The sequence below is a fragment of the Lacerta agilis genome, chromosome 1, assembly GCF_009819535.1.
Source record: "Lacerta agilis isolate rLacAgi1 chromosome 1, rLacAgi1.pri, whole genome shotgun sequence".
Classification (NCBI taxonomy): domain Eukaryota; kingdom Metazoa; phylum Chordata; class Lepidosauria; order Squamata; family Lacertidae; genus Lacerta; species Lacerta agilis.
This window is the reverse complement of record NC_046312.1, coordinates 72,826,419-72,848,357: the sequence shown is the minus strand read 5'-3', so window position 1 is coordinate 72,848,357 and position 21,939 is coordinate 72,826,419. Positions and strand designations below refer to the sequence as shown.

Sequence of the window (21,939 nt, the reverse complement as noted above, 5' to 3'; positions counted from 1 at the left end):
GCTGGCTTTCAACTGTTGAAGGGTATGTCTCATGCAAAGCAAACCATGGCATGGAGTTAATGATTAAACTGCCTATCCCTGAGCTCTGCATATGGAAATAGAAGATTGGGTGGAGCATTACACAGAGCAAATCTCGGAGAGGCAAGAGACTGACTGGCATGTATACACCATTCCACCAGATTACTGATTTGGGTGTTGTGATCTTTATTCAGCATTAATTTTGCTTGAAAGGAGCACCTCACTAGTCAGAACATGGGTAGGCAAACTAAGGCCCAGGGGCCAGATCCGGCCCAATCGCCTTCTAAATCCGGCCCGTGGACGGTCTGGTAATCAGCATGTTTTTACATGAGTAGAATGTGTGCTTTTATTTAAAATGCATCTCTGGGTTATTTGTGGGGCATAGGAATTTGTTCATATATATTTTTTCAAAATATAGTCTGGCCCCCAACAAGGTCTGAGGGACAGTAGACCGGCCCCCTGCTGAAAACATTTGCTGACCCCTGAGTCAGAAACTTGCTATGAGTATGAGTGCACACATGCATGTATATTATTTAGTGAATATGCAACATCAGATGATTATGATTATGATTTATTAAATATGTATACCACCCTTCATCTGTAGATCATAGGGCGGTTCACAACATAAAGCTACAAAATGAAAAGGCAAAATAGATAAGACAAAAGCAAACCAACCAACCAACCAACCAATGACTCCCTCCCACAGACACATTTTAAAAGGCCCTAGAATGTTAATCAGCCAAATGCCTGGTTGAAGAGAAATGTTTTCACCTGGTGCATATAGATAGGTAATGAATGTGGGAGAACATTCCACAAATGGGGAGCCACCACAGAAAAGGCCCGTTCTTCTTTTACCACTTTTGTGGAGTAGGCCCATGAAAAAGGGCCTCAAATGGTGATCGTAGTCTCTGGGTTGGTTCAAATGGGGCGGTCCTTGAGGTATTGTGGTCCCGAGTCATTAAAGACTTTAAAGGGTAAAATCAGCACTTTTAATTGGACCTGGAAACTAATTGGCAGCTAGTGCAGTCTGGGCAGGATCGATGCCTTATACTCAAACTATCTTGCCCTGTGAGCAACCTGGCTGTTGAGTTCTGTACCAGCTGAATTTTCCAAGCTGTCTTCAGAGGCACATTTCAGTAATATAACCAAGAGTATCAGAGCATAGAGAAAGTAGTTGGGCTATCCTTGCCCATATAGGGACACAACTGGGGCACCATCCAAAGCTGATGGAAGGCACTCTCTGCCACCGAGGCCACCTGAGCCTCAAACAACAGTAAAGGATCCAGAAGTACATACCCACTCCTTCAACTGATGGAAATGTAAACCCCTCAAGAGCAGGCAATCTCCCATCCATCTGGTGTAGGGAACCATCCAATAACAGTGCCTCAGTCTTATCTGGATTGAGCTTCAGTTTGTTGGCTCTCATTCAGTCCATTGCCAAGGCAACACGATGGTCCAGCACATCTATTACTATGCCTGCAGATGTAAAGGAGAAGTAGAGTTGTGTGTCATCAGCATATTGCTGAAAACATACTCTTAGCCTCCAGATAACCCCACTCAGCAGTTTCATGTAGATGTTAAACAGCACAGGTGATAAAACTGAACCCAGGGGAACCCCACATGGAAGGCTCCATGGGGCTGAAGTGCATTCCCCAAGCATCACCCTCTGGAAACAAACATCCAAGTAGGACTGGAACCACCGCAAAGCGCTGCTACCCACCACCAGCTCAGACAGCTGCTCCAGAAGAATACCATGGTCAATGCTATTGAAAGCTGCTGAGATGATGACTTGCATATCTCAAACATATCTCTCAGTCTGTTAGAGTGGAATACAATGAAATTAATTTAAGGTGAGTCTTTCCTGTCTGGAACTGTCTGGGTATTTCCTTCCACATGGGTATTTATTGTGGGATTGGTGCTCCTTATGTATGCAACTTTTTATTCTATCTGACATGTCCACACAACATTTCCCTCAGAATACCAGCCTGTTCCTTCTCCCATCCAATCTGCAATCAGTTTCAAAAAAGACCTGTAACAGAAAGCAGTGGAAACTCAAGAAAATATTAAACTCTAAAGACTAACTTTCCCCCTCCAGCAGGTCCTTTTCCATTGATGCAAACTAACACATGAATGCAGATGCCCATTAACTCAAGTTTATGCAGTATGTTATAATATTAACATCTCACTGGGGAGTGCCCAGAGTTCCTGTGTAAAGGTACATACCGGTAGTTTAACAACTGAGGTGGAGCTGACCAGAGCCATTCCTATCAGCTTTCTGGTTTCTCAGCTAACAAAGAAGAATTTCTGGTTTAGCTTCTGCTTTACACAGAAAAGGTAGCCAATTCCTGCGGTTGGGGATTAAATTCAGTGCATTGAGTTGAGGGTCAACAAGTTTTGCCACAATGTGCTCCATTCAAGCTCGGAGATAGGAAGAGGAATGGCTAAACACCAGGAAGAAGGATTCTGTTAAGCTATGATGAAGAGAAACTTAAAAAAGTAAGTGGTCTTGCTTCTGTTTCCAATTAATACTTGCATTAAAAAAAAATCAAAGCTGTCTGCCTTACCTTGATGGCTGTAAAGTTATTGCACACAGGGTTGGGGGTATTTTTTTAAAGGAATTATATATTACAAATTATTTTTGAAAAACAAAATACCGGTACACCAAGAAATGTATTCTGAGGATTTAAGATATGCGTTACATACCGGCCCCCTTTCTGGATTTCAGAAGTGAAGCTCAAATTGGCATTGTTGTATGAATGCAACCAATATTGCAAAGGAATTAAGTGGATGTGAAGATGATTTCCCATGTATTTGTTAATTATTTGGTGGCTTAGGCAGATGTGTGACTCCCCAGCCTCCTAAAATGTCATCATCTGTATGCTTAGGAGCTGCCTATGGTTGTTGTTTTGTTTTGTTTTTTGAAAAAAATGGATTTCTGCAGCAGCTCGTTTCTAATTCCCTTGAGATCTCTGATCGGTTTTCGTACAAGAGTAACTGTAACTGTTTCAACTTGTAATAGTTTCCTGCCTTTTAAGACTGAAGGTGATTTGTGGTGAAGCCAACTGAAGGAAATGTAATCCCAGGTGTTTTTTAAGGGTCCATAGGTGGGAGGATCCAGGAAATTATAGCCCAGTTATCTGCTATGAAAAAAACTCTAAATTTTTAGAGTTAAAATTACCAAGTAAAGGGTAAAGGGACCCATGACCATTAGGTCCAGTCACAGATGACTCTGGGGTTGCGGCGCTCATCTCGCTTTACTGGCTGAGGGAGCCAGCGTACAGCTTCCGGGTCATGTGGCCAGCATGACAAAGCTGCTTCTGGCGAACCAGAGCAGTGCATGGAAATGCCGTTTACCTTCCTGCTGGAGTGGTACATATTTATCTACTTGCACTTTGACATGCTTTCGAACTGCTAGGTTGGCAGGAGCAGGGACCGAGCAACAGGAGCTCACCCCGTCGCGGGGATTCGAACCGCCAACCTTCTGATCGGCAAGCCCCAGGCTCTGTGGATTAACCCACAGCTCCACCCGCGTCCCAAAATTACCAAGTACAGAAGCACAATTCTTCCTGAAGAAACATCATCATGGCTTCTGCAAAAGTAACCCTCCTGTCCTCACCAAACTTTTAGCATTCTGAGAGTGTCAAGAAACATTTGGAACAGGAATGGAAGATACTGCATCTCAGAAAAGTCTCCTGAGTCAGCTTAGTTGCCATGGCATAAGAGTAGGGGGTCCTCTTATAGAAGTGTAACTGGCTACAGGAAGCAGGAAGTAGAAATAAATTGTTAGTTTTCAGAATGGTGGTATGTAAGAAGTAGGGCTCCAAAGGATCAGTGGAACCAGTGCTTTCTAACTTGTTCATAAACCTAGAGTTAGACTTGAACAGTGAGGTGGCCAACTTTGCTGACAACATCAAGTTATTTCTATGGAATTTGGAGAATGAGGGCAGTTCACAGTCAAGTGAAATCTGTTTGAACCAAAACGAATGAGTGTGCATACTATCAAAAATGATGCATCTGTCATACCACCTTCAGCACTCTCTTAGAAATTAATGTCTTCTTCCAGCCTGTGCATCTTCTCCAGGCCTGGGAGGAGAATTATATTAGAAAACAATTTTCTGCTTTGTTTAATAGTGGCATGTTTAATGGGGGCACATTCATTTCTGATCTTTCACAGCGCCTCATAGAGTAATGTGCAATCAATATTTCATTGGAAAGGACATTTTCATGCACTTGTTACCCACCGTCAGATGTAAACGCTCTTACATTTCAGTACTACCCAGAGATAGAATCACTGAAGCAAAAGCTTCTGTTTGAGCTTCAGCAGCTAAAGCTACAGCCTATTCAAGCAAGTGGGTTTGGGCTAGCCAGAGCTGTATGTTGCTGTTCCCCTACGGAATTGGCAACCTGCACCTGCAACTGCCGTCATCCATGACCATGCTGGCTCGGGCTGATGGAATTGGAGTTCAAAAGCACCTGGTGGGCTTCACCATCCCTGCCCTAGAATGCCCTACTCACACCTGTTATTGCTCTTCCATTATAGTGACACTGTTTCTAGAGACCTCACAATGTCAGAGCAGGAGCTGCAGAGGCTGGCTTCCTCTCCATTCTTGTTCTCATCTCAACCACCAAAAGTCTACGGCGAGGTGCTCTTGGGACATGTTAAGGAATTTCCACCAAGCTGGTGCAGCAGGGCTGATGGCTGCTGCTGCTGCCTTGCCACCGGATGAAAGGCAACAGCAGAGGGACAAAAATTGCCCTTAAGGCAGTACGGGGATGCCAGAGTATAAAATGGAGAGCAGAAGATTAGGTAGATAATAGATTCAAAAAGTGAGAACTGCCACAAAACATTTCAGTGAGGAGTTGTCCAGTTTGGGGTTCTAACCAGACAGTAGCATTTGCGCAGGTGTGGCTGTGTTGCTTGACTCATTTTGCAATTCTGCAAGTCACTGCCAGTTACTGGGAGGGCATGGGGTAAGGCAGGGCAAGGCAGGGAGCCCAGCTCAGCATGGTGCAGGGCACAGTGTGGGGAGCACTGGAATGACTCTGCTGCTGCATTGCCCCCCCCTCCCTCTCAGTAACTGGCAGTGATGTGCGGTACTAAGAAGTCAGTAAAGCGATGCAGCCTGCACAGCCCCGCCAGCTACTACTGCAATTAACTCGCAAGCCCTTTCCAAGGATACTCCTTTCTGCCCACTCCTGCAACAATTAGTCAGCATTCTGTGGCTATTGAACATGTTCAGTACCCATTGGGTGTTTTGGGGGTCTGCCCATCCCCTGCCTTAGGGTTTTCCATTTTTTATACTTCCTTAAGGTTTCTCTGAGCCTCCTGATACCTCCCTCTGCTGCCATTTAGGTTACATAGGAATCCACCCTTCTCTGAGTTTGCTATTATTGCATAGGATATTATTAGTATTATATGGCTATTATTATATAGGCTGTATTATTTAGGAGTATAGCGTGCCTTATCTTGGGGAATCACAATACATATAAAAATGTGCATTCTTGGTGCATTTTTGTTCTGGTTGCTATCTGCTCTTGTTAACACTAAAAGTTGTTTATTTTGGTTCTTCACAGTGTACAATATCCTTTGAGAGTTTCCCCTATTCCCCAGGGATGGAGAGGTACAAATATGTGTTGGGAGTTGTGCCCTTTGTTGTTGTTGTTCAGTCGTGTCCGACTCTTCATGACCCTGTGGACCAGAGCACTCCAGGCACGCCTATCTTTCACTGCCTCCCACAGTTTGTGCCCTTACAGATCATTATTTCCAACTACCTCCACCAGAGCAAAACACACAGTTCAGTTTCAAAGATGTGCTTTGTTACATAGTCAGAGGGGAAACAAGTCACATTTTCTTATAGTGGAAGTGGTGAACAGCACTGTCCCAAAGGCCCAAGTATTTTTTTCAAGGGGGAGGGACAGGGCCCAGGGACCAACTACCACTTCTGTCTGTGGTGGAGTGGCAGTAAAGGTATCTGCTGTAGTGGTGAGAATAATGATCCAAACAGAGCTGCATCCAAGTCGCATTACTGGGAAACTTGGGGGACAGACTTAGATCTATATGCATATGCATATATTATATTATATTGGCTTGGATAGTGAAATACTGCAGCTAAGAACTAGGAATCAAGACACTGCCTATCCTGGAGTGTGCCTGAAATGCAAGAAGACTGGATAGGGTTTGGGGAAATAAAATTCAGCCCACAACTGAAGTGAGTGGAAAGATGGGTGAGAGGCAGGGGAGCAGTGGTCTGAAGTCATGGGTGAAGAGAAAAAACCCTTTACACACTTATGCACCTCAGGAAGGCATTAGTGAATGGGGCCAGGTTTCTGCAGCTGATGGTTCCAGAGGCAGCCCCACAGCCTTTGGGACTGATTTAAAAGCCTGTGAGTTATGGTGTGTATTTGCCTCCACTAGTATGAAAGGAATAGGTTTAAGCCACCCACTGGTCCTTTTTTCCTTCTCTTAACACATCCTGGCTGATTTTTAGCACTTGGTCCCTACTTATTTTAGTGGATGATGCTTTGGAAACAAACCCAGCTGCTAGAATACATTGTAGTCTGTGGATCAGATGAGCTAAGACTGTGTATCCAGACTCTGGCAAAAGAAACCCCTTTGCTTATATTAGGTCAAACCTGGGTCAGCACAGTTCTTTTCTGAACCCCCCCCCCCCTCCCATCCTGGCCAAAAGTGGAAGCCAATGCAGTCTGTGGCTGCTGGGCTTAAATGAATCACATGTAATGCGTAGTCTCTTGTGATTTGGCTTCTTTCCCTTCTGTTTTTTAACCTTCTGGATGTCTAATACATTTCAAGGGGAGGAAGCACCATCTTGTTCTATGCCTCAGGCAACAAAATGTCTTGGGCTGGGCCTGTCAAGGATAGTCCCTGTGTACTTAGTAATGTTATGCTAGCGAGAAGCCTGGAAACATCAGCTTTTCACTATCATGAGTGAAGCTGAACTTGCTGATGATCATGTCTGTTTCATGCAGTTATGAATACGTAGGAGCATTCTGGAGGCCATACTGCAGGGGCAGCTAACCTGTGGCCCTCCAGGTGTTGTTGGACTCCAGCTCCCATCAGCCCTAGCCAGCATAGACAATGGATAATGGAAGTTGTAGTCCAGCAACGTTCAGAGGGCTACAGGGTCTCCAACCCTAGCACAGAGCATCTATCAAGAAAAAGGTGTCAACCTTAGACATAGGGCAAGCCCAAATGGATGGTGTGTACAATGCTCACGATCTGTGTTTACAATTTTTTAAAATCTTCACCTGCTGAAAAGAAAGTTGAAGAGGCAATCTCCAGTAAGGAATGTTGTTTTTAAAAACCATCTTTCCATTGATTGGAAAGCATGGCTTGCTATTTCCAGCTGTGTTTCTTGCTCGCTTACAGAAATGTTAACTCTCAGTATGAGTGGGTGCGGGACAGGAGCCAAGATAAATAAGCAAATACATTGACTCATCTGCCGCCCTGATTTGACGTGCCTCTTGTGAGTGTGTTCCCAGGGCGGAGTTTGAGTTTCACACCTTGTTCTGATTACAGAATAGGTAACAGGCAATATGCAGGCAGGTAGAAGGGAAGGGAAAAGTCCATGTGTCTTACTCGTTCCTTGTGTATTATTAGCTAGAACTTGGCTAAGTAATGTGAAAATAATGAAAAAACCCATATTTTAAAAGTCCCCTTCTCAAATTTGGAAATATTCCCACTTCCATCAATATACCGTAATTTACCAGTTAAATCAGTTCAAAGAAATACATACATTCTGTTGGGGTGTGCCATTTTGGGGTGCATCAGGAAAGGGGACAAATGAGTCTTCCACAAGAGATAATCTGCTTATTCCTCCCTTACTGGATCTTAGGATGGCGCCCCTCCACTCTGCACATGCTCAGAGGAGGAGATTTCTATGATTACTTCACACTTTAGAAAGCTAGGTGTAGCTACAAAATGATTGTTTGTGGTACTTGTTTTTTTCTTTTCTTAAGGAGGTGGTATTAAAAATGCCTTCTGAATTCTGGTTCAAATTAGGCCCTTGTTATGAACTGTAACCTGCATAGGTGAGGTTGGAAGACCATAAACTTTTTTAAGGAAATAACTATTCCATTTGTTTTTCCAGCTTGCTTTCCTGAGCCAGAACAATGTCTAATACCAGCACTACACCCAGCAGCCCCAGTAACCTTACGGCAACCACTGCCGTGGCAACTACTCAGCCGAGCATCATTGAAGAATTTCTTAACAAAATTCCATGTGAGTGCATGAAAGGGTGGATGGAGTGGATTCAAATGTGATGTTTAAAGGATTGCTGAAAGCCCTTGTCATGGGCCTCACTTTGACTTTATAAGTTAGAGTCGTTGTTTCCTCTGTTTTAGCTTCCAAAGTATGTGTACATGCTTTATCTGAAATTCACTTGACTTTTTCCAGAACTTCTGCACGTTGTACAGCTCATTAAGGAAATTCACTGTAGCCCATAAGGACAGTAATTCCGTTGGCTAGTTCAAACCAACTCAGCATCGGCAAATCCACCCCATTCCTCTCTACATTGACTTGCTATATTTGCTCTCGAGGCACTTAACAATGGAGTACCATTTTGTGTAGGTCTGCACACAATACAAGAATACAAGAAGAGGAAAATCTTCTCCACAAGCTCAATTGAAATGAATAGGAGTTACTCAATGTGTTCTTGAGCAGCTTCTGTTCACTTCAATGGTTGTTGTGCAGCTGATCATTGTGTAACATTTTGCCTCAGGAGTTATTGACAACTTGAACCCTTCAGATGGTCAGATTCCTGCCTCATCTTCACTCTTTTCACTTCTCTTCCCTCATGCCTTCTCCCCATTTCCCTGAAAGTATGTGAGGTACCAAATAAGAATAATAAAGAGAATTGTGATGTTATCATCTAAAAAGAAAAAAAATAGAAGATGTTTGGCAAGAAGAGACACAGGTGTTATCCACACTTACCTTTTGCCCTGCCTTTCCAGACACAGGTCCATACTTTAAAGCTCTCTCTTTTTTCTTTTTCTTTTTTTTGGTCCCAGAGCTTTCCCTGCAAAAACCCACTATTTAAAGCTGAGGGCATCAAATGGCAATTTGGATTTTCTGTGGATTGCCATTTGCTCCAATTCAGCTTTAGAGAGTGAGTTTTAACAGGGAAAGCTACAGAGCGAAAAAAAATCCCCAATGCTTGGACACAGAACTTTAAATTGTGGACCTTGCCTGGAAAGAGCAGAGGAAAGATACCGGTAAATGTGACTAAGCTCACAGTAAAGTTGAACATACAAATCACTGATAGCCATTAATAAGCTATGGCCACCACTGTGTTCCCATTGGTTGGTTTCTTTCCATTTCCTTTTCAGTCTCTTACAAACTGACTTTGACAACATAAAGTGGGAGAAGAAATTATTTGGCTGTTTTCGTGAGGGAGACTGCATTACACATTTTGCACAAATGAATTTCCTCTACTTCTCCCAGAACAGTTTCCTCTAAGGGGAACTAGCATGGGGAGTAACTATGCCACCTGGTGGTTATCATTACAAGAATTAAAAACAAAAGGGATTAGCTCAGGAACTGGGTTTTCCCCCCCTTGAAGAAGTGCAGAAATTAAAAGGATACACAAAAGCACCATAAAAAATAGTTTCTATTTTCCTGGTGGCTATATGGATAGGACTGTAAAGGCTTGGCTTTCAACATTCCTATCTGATCAATTTATAATTTGCCATTTTATATTGATTATTCTGATAAATTGTGTTAATTGAGTTGTTTGCTAGTTGCTGCTTTTTGCAGGACCTAAAAGCAGAAGGATATAAGCCAGTAAGTGAAATGAAATGAATGAAATAATTTGCTTGCTGTTAGGAGGTGATACTAGAATTCCCAAAGATATTGACTGCATTTGGATGAGCATATCTTGGCTTAATAAACAAAGGTATGAAAAAGCCTGTTGTTTGTGCACAATTAAACCAGGAAGTCTCTTAATCATACTTTCCCATTTTGTCCTGATTTGGAAACCATGGTTATCAGTTTTGGAACAAGCTAACATATTAAGTCAACTTCAAACCATGGTTCAACATCCTGGCTTGTTCTGAATGAGGAAGCTATGGTTTCCAGCTTCAGATGAAACAGTAAACCATGGTTAATTTAAGACTTCCTGGCTTGTTTGCTCATGATGTGAAGGAAAGGGCAAAGAGGCTGCTTGCTAATCTAAGATGTGAATGCAAATATTGCTTTTGGGCAAGGATGCTATATTAATGTGCATTACACAGAAAGTAAGAGAGCACCTTTCTTTCTTTCTTTCTTTCTTTCTTTCTTTCTTTTCTTTTCTTTCTTTCTTTTCTTCTTTCTTTCTTTCTTCTTTCTTTCTTTCTTTCTTTCTTTCTTTCTTTCTCCCAATGCTGGAACAGTACCCAGATGGGCTCTCATAGCTATTGCTGTTGCAGTGGGCCTGGTCCTCCTCCTCTTACTCATCTGCATCATCAAGTGCTGTTGTTGTAGGAAGAAACGCAAGAAGAAAGAGAAAGTCGCCTTTCCCAGCACCAATGGCTCACCCACCCAAGCCACTCTGGTAGGTCTTATTGCTGCCCCATTGTTCCCTGGTGGGCTATGCTAGGCACAAAGCAGAGGCAAGTTGGTGTGGGGCGAATTAAGAAAACTTAAGAGATCTTGTCAGAGCTTGATATTTGGGGAAAGCCAACTTGAAAGAGCAGTCTACTTGTTTGGTTTGTTTGCGTTTGCTATTGCTATTGCCACTCTAGTTTTCACTACTTGGTTCCAAAATGGCTGTTCCTTAATGCTCACTCACAGCAACTACGGTATATTTTTGATTGGTACCATTAATGTATAAACTATGGATTTTAAACTGATATTTTGCCTCCAAGTGAATATAGAGAGGTACAATGTGCTTAGCAAACTGCCTCTTCTGTCTTAAAATTGTCCATAAAGAGAGGGTGCTGCTGTCTTGACAATAGATCCAACCTGATATCGACGACCTGGAGGGTGGACTGCAGAATGAGAAACGAGGACAGCTGCAATATTCTCTGGAGTATGACTTCCGTAGCCAGGAGGTATGATTCTCAAATCCCAGGGTGAAATATTTGTGACCCTCTTTTATTATAAAGCTGTATTATCACAACCTCTTCCTTTCCCCCTCCTTCCAGCATTCAAAATCTTTCATTTTCACATAACCAGATTTATATCCCCCCCCACTCCACAACAGAGCAATCCTAAAATGGTAGTAGGGAGATTTCATGCTAGAGAAACACCCTAATGGCACTGCTCCTCAGCTGCCTTTCCTGGGAGTCCCAGCCATTGTCAGTATAGCTGACCTTCTTTCATTCTCACCCAGCCCATATGTTCAAAGCTGGAGTCCGGAACTCAGCAATAAAACAATAAGCACTTGATGTCAGTGAGGTTAACTCCTTATTCAAAACAACCCAATCCTAGTGGTCATAGCAACCCTTCCCAGTAGGTCTTTTCCCAATGAAGCAGTTGTGAGGATTGAAGGTCCCCACCTGCCCACCACTCTCTAAGTCTCTTCCTCTCCTGGTTCCTTCCGCAGCAGCCTAAGGCTCCATCATCTTGTCTCTCTTTGCTCCACCCTCTTCATACCTCTTCAGGTTCTGGGAGTCCAGAAGGGAGGGGAGCTGGTTGCAGCAGGAGGGGGAGACTCCATGTCTTCTTTAGCAGCCTGCCTCATCTCTGCCTCTTGGCTGCCTCCACTTCTGCCTCTGATTCTGGGTTGCCATCTGCCACAGCCTCTTCCTGCTCACTAAACCCTGTTTTCTTTTCAGCTTCTGACACCTCTTCCTCTTCCCAGTCTGCTCCCTCTTCTCCCTCTGACCATGCATTGTCATCCCACCACCAATCTCCAGACTCTGAGCCTTCTTCCCCATGGGGTTCCCTTGGGGGTTCACCAGCTGGTGCCTCCCCCCACTCCTTTGCATCCAGCCAATCCATGACACCATAGTTTACGTCAGTTATACGTCCTAATAGCAATTTTTTCATCTGATTCCTTCCTATCTTCTGCAACTCTGAGCAGTTTTTTCTAACTTTCCTGCTTTTCCATACCATATGTAGCCTTGGTTTCCCCACTCCAGCTGTATCCTATTTCTGCAGTGTCCAAGGGTATGTAAGCCATTCTATGATGTTAAATGCTTTGGTGTTGATTCTCTTTAAGATGAAGGTTGGAGTGAAGCAGGCGGCAGATCTTAAGGCTATGGACAGCGGAGGCACTTCTGATCCCTATGTGATTGCCTACTTGACATCTGATATGAGGAAGAAGTATGAGACAAAGGTTTACCGTAAGACACTGAACCCTGTTTTCAACGAGAGCTTTGTTTTTAAGGTAGGAGGTAGTCACCTCTATCAATCAGTTCATTGCTCCACTTATATCCATTTTAGCATTGCAGTGTGTAGATTTGTTTATATTATGCAGAAAATCAATTAGAAGACTTTGGGTAAAAAGAAAAAAATCAACATTACCAATCTGGTGTAGTTTAATTGACTTGAGTGAGATTACACCCCCTTAAATGGCCACAAGGAGAAGGGGACGACAGAGGATAAGATGGTTGGACAGTGTTCTTGAAGCAACTAGCATGAGTTTGGCCAAACTGCGGGAGGCAGTGAAAGATAGGCGTGCTCTGGTCCATGGGGTCACCAAGAGTCAGACACGACTGAACAACAAAAACAAATGGCCAGCAAATTGTCACGTTGAGACTAATATCCCTAGCTCAAGTGATAGCAAGCATAGTGTCTTCCACCAGACAATAGGCAGGGCAGGGTGGCATTGCTTACTTGGCTTCCCAACACTGGGGTCATGGCCTGTTCCTGAGAGGGTCAGGGGTGAAGTGGGAGGCAGGTTGGTGCCACGTTGGCACAGTGGCAGGAGCTGAGTACCAGTTGGTGTGAACAAATGGCAGTAGATAGTTATTTCCATCATACTCTGCTAATAAGCTTCCTTGGGTTATCTTTCTGTCCATTGTTGGAGAAAGTGCTATACACTGTGGACTTTCAGCCCAAATTGTTATGCTGAAGTATGACATTCCTGTATCAAACACAATAATTCTTGCATTAAACCGATAAAATAGCTGTGGGGAACCTTTGGTCCTCAAGATGTTGCTGAACTACAACTCCCATCAGCTCCAGCAAGCATGGCCAGAGGCTAGGGATTCAGCAGCATCTGGATGGCTACACCCACCATACAACTTTAGGCAGGTCTTCAATTTGGGCCTACTGGAAAAAGCTGGAAATCAATTTGCTTTCTCCCTCTTTCTTCCTTGCCAGGTACCCCAGGCAGATATAGCGGAATCCACACTGGTGATGCAGGTGTACGATTTCAACCGCTTCTCCAAGCATGACATCATTGGTGAGACGAGGATCCCTCTTGGTGATGTTGATTTGCAGCATGTCATTGAGCAATGGCAGGAGCTCACTGCAGCCAGCAAGATGGAGGTTGGTATTATCAAGCAGTGTGGCAAATCCTCTGGGCATTGCAAGTGTCTCCCAGAGTGGGTTACCAAAAATAATAAAACAAAATGTGAATATAAAATAAAATAAGTTAAACGTCACAGTGGTAAAAGCAGCACAAAATGGTAAGCGGTGTTAAAGTTGCATATAAAAAAGTTCTGCAAAATAATTTTAAGGAGTCTTTGCCAGGCACTGAAACGACAATACAGTAAAGCAAACAGCAGGTGAGTCTTTCTGGGGAGAGTGTTCCACAGGTAGGATACTACCACTGAGAAGGCCCTTTCAGGTCCTTAGATGATAGGCAGACACAGGATGCCCTCTACTGAAGATCTGTAAGTTTGATTAGGTTCAAGAGGAGATAGCACACTTATCCTATGCCATGAAGTGCTTTAAAGGTCAAAAACAGCATTATAAATTGGGAAACAGGCTGGGAGCCTATGTAGTTGGCTTAGCATAGCATAGGTGCAATTCTGTGATTCTGAACATGGTATGGACAACACAACAGTGCTTTTTGATGTTGTGACTTAGTCCTATGCTGTGCAGCAACACCCGCCTTTGCCAAGGATGCCAATTTAGCTAGTTTAGCACAGGTTTTCACTTCTGCTGTGCCAGCTGAAGCAGCAACGTAGGGCCAGGCTGCACAATGTTCAGAGGGGAGTTATTGCTCATTCCCCCATGCCCTTGCAAAACCTGCTGGAGCAAGCCCACACATCAATGTACAGTATAAAGAAACTTCTTCCATCAAAATATCACATCACAAAAAGGGTATGTTGTTAGCTTGAAATTCTGTGAAAAGAAAATGCCAAATGGATCCATTTAGTCACAATATCAACTGATTTGACCAATGACGTCCAATCAAAAAATGCTGTAATTATACACGCTTCATTATATAAGTTGATTATATAAGGAGTTTGCCATACTGGAAGTTATATAATTTCTGCCACTTGCAGGGTGGCATATGTTGAATTTTGTGGGTTGGAATGCAAACCCTTTGCAGTCTGAGAACAGTGTGCCAAAACACCAATTCTAATTTTGGTTCTGATAAAACCAAAGTCTTTTTTCCATTCTGTTTTGTAGAGGTTTTGAAAAACAAAGTATGACATAGCATGTTTGCTGCATATTCAACTTTTGTGAGGCAGCAAAATAGTATGCAAGGCAAAGCCAGGGGTGAAGGAGAGGCTATGGTCAGAAACAAAGCAGCATAGGCTATAACTGTTAAACACTTTCTAAAATACCTTGTCAAAAAGGGGTGTACCCATCAGTTTTAAGTATATGAGGACAAACAGAAGTTGCTCAGTGACTGTACATACGTTTATGTATTTTTCTGTATTATATAATATTTCAAATCTGTTTCTTTAAATACGAGGCTTTGCCAAGCATGGAAGGGGATGTAATGAATGGATGTTGTTAAAAGGAATGTCTGCATGGCTGCAGGATTGCCAACAGCAGCAAGAGATTTCTTCTGCTTAAGCTGCTGGGATAAAGCCAGGCTCTAACTTTATATCCGGCTACTTATTGTCATAAGGGTTTGGGAACAGGCACACACTATATAGTTTTTATTTAAATCAAAATATTTTTTTTTACAAAACTCGTTTCTGCTTTCATTCTGTTATAGAACTAACTAATTAAGAAATGCCCAGATTGACAACTGGATCACTTCTAGCTCAGACAAATAGCCAGAGAGCCATTTTCAGTTGTAACGGTGCTGCTAATATTGGTCTTATCTGGTATATCTGGATGATGAAGTCTGGAAGAAAAGCCTGTTCATTAATCCTAAGTACATACAGACAAGCTGAAGTTGTCCAGAATGCACAGCTTCCTTGACACACACCTGTGCCTGCCACAGGCTGAGCTGGCCATATAAAGTCAATCTGAGGTCCCTTTGAGTCACAGGAGCAAGGTGACTCCTAGGAACTGGTACGTTCTAGAGGGAACTGTCTTATCAATAGTTCTCTGCCTACCGGTAGAAGCTATAGAGGAACAAGGAAGGGCTAGATCAGGGATGGTGCACTGGGGCCCTCCAGAAGTTGTTTGGCTCCTGCTTCTGTCAGTCACAGCCAGCGCATGGCCAATGGTAGGAGATGATGCAACATCTGGAGAGCCACAGGTTCTCCATCCTTGGGCTAAATAAGGGCATACCAACAACAAGGGAGAGAATGTGCCAGCAAGTAGCCCATTGAATGCAGAGGCAGATGTAAGCAGGATGCGTGAATCAACCTAGAGTAGCTATTTCCCTCTGGGTCCATATGCCCCACCTCTGCCATGGTCATGCATCCTGCATTCATACTATTTCGGACTATGAAATGTAGTTTAATTGTATTTAACACATAACTAATCTATAGTAAGTGAACATGAATAGGTGTATCCCAAACAGTGGAACATTAGGCACTCTGAAGGGTTGTAAGAAGCAATGCCCACAGGCGTTTCATTAACATTTACCATTTTGTCCAAAGAGTAGCAGTCATGTCATCTATTGCTCATGACATTCCTTCAGACAACTGAGTTTCAATGATTAATCCCTATTGTTTGGTGATAGCAAATGCCAATGTGCCTCAGGATAAAACTGGCTTTCTCAATCAATCAATCAAACAATTTATTGTGTATAGCCAAAGGCGTTTACAATGAACAGCAGAGGGCAAAAGCAAGGCTGAAATCACACTGGCTTTCTGAAGCACATCTTTATTATCCCGAACCGTTGAGGAAAGGCTAAGGAAGCTTTAATTGAAAAAAATGATCATGTGCTGCTTGTGAATTCCCCATGGTTCCTGGCTGGTAGCTACTGTAGGCAGAGAAAAGAGTTTCATAGTATCTTGGCCCTAGCAAGGCAATTCTTATTTTCTCATTACAGCTGTGGAACTTGTATATTCCTCTTGAGCAGAGTTGGGAATGTTATTCAGCCCAAGGGCCACATTCCCTTCTGAGCAACCTTCTGGGATCCACAGACCAATGGTGGCTGGGGCCAGAGGCAAAAGTGGGCAGTACAATAAACATGAATGCTATCCTTGCACAGTAGCCTTGTTTACACACACACACACACACACACACACACACACACCCTTCCATCCTGTCGAGCAAGCAGGATCGTCAGAGTTGAAGGACACTTTCCAGCCAGCCCAAAGCACTCAAAGAGCAGTGCTCTGGTGAGAGTCTTGAGGGCTAGATAAAACAGACTAGAGCAGGCACATCCAACAGGTAGATCGTGATCTACTGGTAGATCACTGGACGTCTGTGGTAAATCTCTGGCTCCCCCAATGAAGCTCAACAACTTTGGCTCCCCTAAGAAAAACTCAATTTTCTTGCCCTGCACCACCCAAAAACAGAGATTTCCTTCTCCCCAAAAATCTCAACAACTTTTACCTGAACCCCCCCAAAAGGGGTAGATCACTGCCAGTTTTTAACTCTGTAAGTAGATCACAGTCTCTTAGGAGTTGGCCACCCCTGGACTAGAGGGTCACATTTGACCCCAGACCTGGGGTTCCCCATCCCTGGTCTAGAGAGCACTACGTAGCAATGAATATAGCAAATAAGATTAGGTTGTGCAAAGACCTAACATAATTAGAAAGCTGAGGCCAATGTACTCTTTTCACAAACCATTGTGTTTTGGGGGTGGGTGCATTCTGCAACATGACCACTAGGGGTGGGTTTATACTGGGCCATACACATGCCATTCCTGTTTATCAGTTGTTCCATTATACTTCCCCAATGTTATTGCAGTACAGTCGTACCTTGGTTTTCGAACAGCTTATTTCATGAACAACTTGGAACTCAAACGCCGCAAACCTGGAAGTAGGTGTTCCAGTTTGCAAACTTTGCCTCGGAAGCCGAACATCTGGCGCAGCTTCTGAGGCTTCTGATTGGCTGCAGGACACTCCTACAGTCAATCGGAAGCCACACCTTGGTTTCTGAACATTTTGGAAGTTGGACGGACTTTCAGAACGCATTCTGTTCGAAAACCAAGGTATGACTGTATTGCCATCTGGAGGGGCACTGTACCACTATATCACAACAACAATGGGACACCCCACCCCCAAATGGATTTTTTCTGCTGTGAAAAGCTACTTGTATGCCAACAGAAAGCTATGCTACATGCTTGAAAATGAAGCAAAACATTTACAGGAGCAAACAGCATTAAAAGCAGAATCACACCCTGATCTCATCCTCAATGCACAACAAAAAGGATGCCTGGAGGGGTCCTTGTTTCCTCTAGAATCAAATTCTGAGAACGGTGATTCTCTTGGTCTGTAGCAGAAGCAGCTTGTGCACAGTGGTGATTATTGGTTGATTCCTGTGACATCACAAACCCATATTCCCAAGAAAGCGTTTCAACTTAAAAATATATATTGTGGTTTGTTTAAATAAAGTAAAATCAAAGCAATCAAAGAACATTCCATCAAATAAATTAGCAGGTGGTACAATATTGATATAATAGGCAGGCAGGCTTCTTGCCTGGGGGTGGGGAATGACAAGACAGATGGTTGAATCAGCATTCAAATTGCTCTGAAGTACAGGGGGGCAGAATCATTTTCATCCTGTTGGAGAAAACTATATGGTAACCCCTGTTTTTTTCACCCCTTAAAGGTATGCTTGTACATGCCCTTAGAACAGAAGCAGTATTATTCTCTAAATGCCCACACTGAATAGTGTTTCCAGCCCATACAGATGTCATGTGAGCGATCCCTCCCAACTTTTAAATAGCCATGGGCTGCTCCAGTTTTGATCAGAGTTAGTAGTGCTGCCAAAGGGGAATCCATGACATTTTCTAGAACTAAACCACCCCCTTAGCCAAAACTGCTATCAGCCCTCCCTGAGGTAGTGGATAGAGACAAGTACATGTTTGGCTCCTTCCTGTAATTTCCCCCCTAGCATGGCTAATAACAGATTCATAGGAGGGTCCATTTAGATTAGGGGGAAATGGTGTGGAAGAGGGTTAAGCACCCCTTCTCCAGTGCTATTGCTCCAATCAATGTTCGACACCCAATGGCTGATTTAAAACAAATAAACAAATATTGAAGTATAGACATCTGATCATAGTTCTCCTCCATCACATTTGCTTGGCTCCATGTTCTACTGAGATCCAGCACCGAGGGCTTTCTGGTGGTTCCCTCGCTGCGAGAAGCCAGGATACAGGGAACCAGGCAGAGGGCTTTCTCACTAGTGGCACCCACACTGTGGAACACCCTCCCATCAGATGTCAAAGAGATAAACAACTACCTGATGTTTAGAAGACATCTGAAGGCAGCCCTGTTTAGGGAAGTTTTTAATGACTGATGTCTTAAATCTCACTCTGGAAACCCAGCCAGATGGGCGGGGTACAAATAATAAATTCTTTTTCTTATTCTTATTAACAAGTTTGGGGAACTGGAGTCTGAAAGTTATACCCTTCCTAAGCAGCAGCAACAATTCTCCAGTATAATCAATTTGATTTGAGAGGAGAGAATCTCTGTGCATAGTTGGAGAGCCCTTCTTTCGTCTCCGTCTCGTCACAACTGTCCTATCTTCTTCTGAGGTCAGGGAAAGGACTTTGGAGGACAGTAATCATGACTTCCAGGCAGTTTTGTGACTTGGACACTCCACAAGTGGGCCTTCAGTTTGTGCTCTTAGTTTGTCAGTGGGTTGTAAAATGTTATGTTTAATCTTCCTCCTTCTTCCTGCCTTTTTCTTCTTGTAACAGCAAGAGCGCCTTGGGGAGATTTGTATCTCACTCCGATATGTTCCCAGCACCAGCAAATTAACTGTGGTCATCCTGGAAGCCAAAAAGCTCAAGCGGATGGATGCACATGGCCTGTCAGGTAATGGGAAAAGATAGCTGGAGCTCACTGTTCAAAGTGAAGGGGTGTGAAATAGATGTAGGGGCCCATCAAATGAAGTCTGAAAGTCTAGGATCATCTTTGACCTACTACAACCTGGAGGACACCATGCCAGCTATCTAGCCCTGACTTCCCACTGCCCTTGAAAATAGGAAAGATGCCTTGATCATAAGAGCTGCATACCTATCTCTTGTGCCATGACAGAGAATGTGCTTGTCTGCTGCTGCTGATATTCAGATCACACTGCTGGAACAATACTTTAGGGCAAAGATTCACATCTTAAGATAAGGGAACTCTGTCAAATCTAAGTGAGTCTTATTTTTTAGAAACTAGCAAGGAATTATCCCTGCCTCCTCCAAAGGATATCAGAACAGCAGTTTAGTCTCAGGATGACCCTTTAAGGAAGGACAGGCTGCATCCAAGGCTCAACAAGACCATTCAGCACGTTTCACGAGCAAGAGATTTGAACCTGGGTTCCCACTCCAAACCCAACACCGAGTCCTAGACACTGTACCACTAGTTGCTGGCAAAGCTAAGTGGCGATGAAGGAGCTAGGAGAGGGGTGGGGAAACTTGTATGATGTTGCTGGGCTACAACTCCCATCATCTCTTGCTGCGTTGGCTGGGGTTGATGGGCATTGGAGTCCAGCAACATCTGGAGAGCCACAGGTTCCCTGCTCCTGAGTTAGGATGTGTGATGAAAGTCCAAAAGCCTGGGATGTGGTGATAGGAAACACTTTGTAAGGTTGGGGTCTTGTGGGAAATGGTTCCATTTTGAATTAACTTGGTTTATAAAGACCTCACAAAGAGACCTTATTCAGTACAGCCCCCTTATGTTGTAGGAATATATAGATTCCTTCTTCAGACTGTCAACAGTTTCTGACTTTCTCCTCTCCCTCCTCCATCCCAGATCCCTATGTCAAAGTGCAGCTTATTCTGAACAAAAAGAAATGGAAGAAGAAGAAGACAAGTGTAAAGAAAAACACATTACATCCCTACTTCAATGAGGCATTTGTTTTTGAAGTGCCCTTCAGCTTGATCCAGGTATGTTTCCTCTGTCCAGTGGGCACCATTTCATGACAGACACATGTTTCTAGGGAATTAGCATTAACCTAGACATCTTTGCTTGTTGCCTGTGCAGAGGACTACAGCTGTCCTTGCTATTGCATATCTGTTACTGAGCCTCTCCTTCTCTACCAATGGCTAATAATTGTTTTGCACATGGGAAAACTTACACAAAACTTACAAATAAAAGAATCTCAACACCATATTCATATCTAGCCACACAACACCTGCATTAATTGTGCGAAGCTGTAGCTCAGTGGTGGAGCATCTGCTTTGCATGCAGGCTAGGACAGACCCATATGAAACTCTGAAGAGCTGCTGCCAATCAGCATACTGAGCTAGATGGACCTAGGGCCTGACCAATGGCAAGACAGCTTTCTATGTAAAGGAGATGCCCTTTAGATTTCTGCAACATCATGGGGACTACTTTCCCATGGATTCAACCCATGGCATTGATGCAAAGTTTAAAGGCCTACCACCATGGGGACATGGCCAATGGCACAGGTCCTTATGACACAGTTGTTTCCTGTTTTGGGTTGGGGCTGACAATTGGATGGTAACTGATATGTCCAACGTCCTGGAACAGTTGGGTGATAACTGGTACTGATGACGTGATGGTGGCCTTTAAACATTTCCTGTAGTGCAAATAGATAAATTCCATGCCACTACTATAACATCTAAAGCAGGGGTGGGGAACCTGTGGCCCTCCAGATGTTGCTGGACTACAACTCCCATCGTTCCTCTTGCCATACTGGCTGGAGTTGATGGGCGTTAGAGGGCTACAGGTTCCTGATCCCTGATCTAGAAAGCATAACAGTACAGAGGCAACCTTATGGGAAGAGGAGGATATGTGGTACATCGTGTCTGCAATGTGATAAAGCTCTCACCGCTCATTGTTAAAACTGCTTTAATGTACTTGGAGGTCCACACTGGGAATATGCTTCCTGAAAAGAATACATATTCCTCAAATCTTCCATACTGTCCCCTGCTTCTTTCTATCCTCTCATCTCATTGCTTTGTGTCTTCTTTCCAGAATGTAGACCTGGTGATTTCTGTCTGGGATCGTGACAAAGTGTCCAAAGATGACCAGATTGGGAAGCTGTTTCTCAGCTGCCGAGCAACAGGCAACCAACTACGCCACTGGTCAGATATGCTGGCCAATCCTCGCAGGCCTGTGGCACAGTGGCACAGCTTGCAGCCCGTGGAAGACATTGACAAAACCCTGGGACTGAAGACTCGCTTCAAGCTGCCACTACCAAACAGCTAAGAACAAAACAAACCTCTCCACTGGAGAACATAACCCTAATGTGCTTGGTTGGTAGGAAAAGTGTGCAAAGGAGCAGCTGGTAGCAGTAATCACAGTGTAGCATCATGATAACTTAGTCAAAAGTGTTCTGAAGGAGAATATTGATCGCTCTTTGCTTGAACTCAGACTCTAAAGGATATTTATCTTGGATGAGTGGGAATCTATGCATCTACGACCCGTCACCATGGAATGCAGTCACTGTTTCATCATGATGAAGAGAAGCACACAAGATTCGCAAGGCTGTTCTAGCTTGGATTTAAAGTGGTGCTACTACCGGTAACAGGATGTGCAGAAGGC

General features: G+C 43.7%; 1 protein-coding gene across 1 annotated transcript; it reads left to right on the top strand.

Moving 5' to 3' along the window:
* Positions 1-2,301: 2,301 nt before the first annotated feature.
* On the top strand, positions 2,302-21,798 carry SYT8 (synaptotagmin 8). Its single transcript, XM_033155013.1, has 9 exons — positions 2,302-2,514; positions 8,127-8,257; positions 10,405-10,565; positions 10,969-11,064; positions 12,177-12,344; positions 13,283-13,450; positions 19,137-19,254; positions 20,182-20,315; positions 21,370-21,798. The coding sequence occupies exons 2-9, from the start codon at positions 8,149-8,151 to the stop codon at positions 21,601-21,603; spliced, it is 1,188 nt and encodes a 395-aa protein (XP_033010904.1). The 5' UTR covers positions 2,302-2,514; positions 8,127-8,148; the 3' UTR covers positions 21,604-21,798.
* Positions 21,799-21,939: the final 141 nt, after the last annotated feature.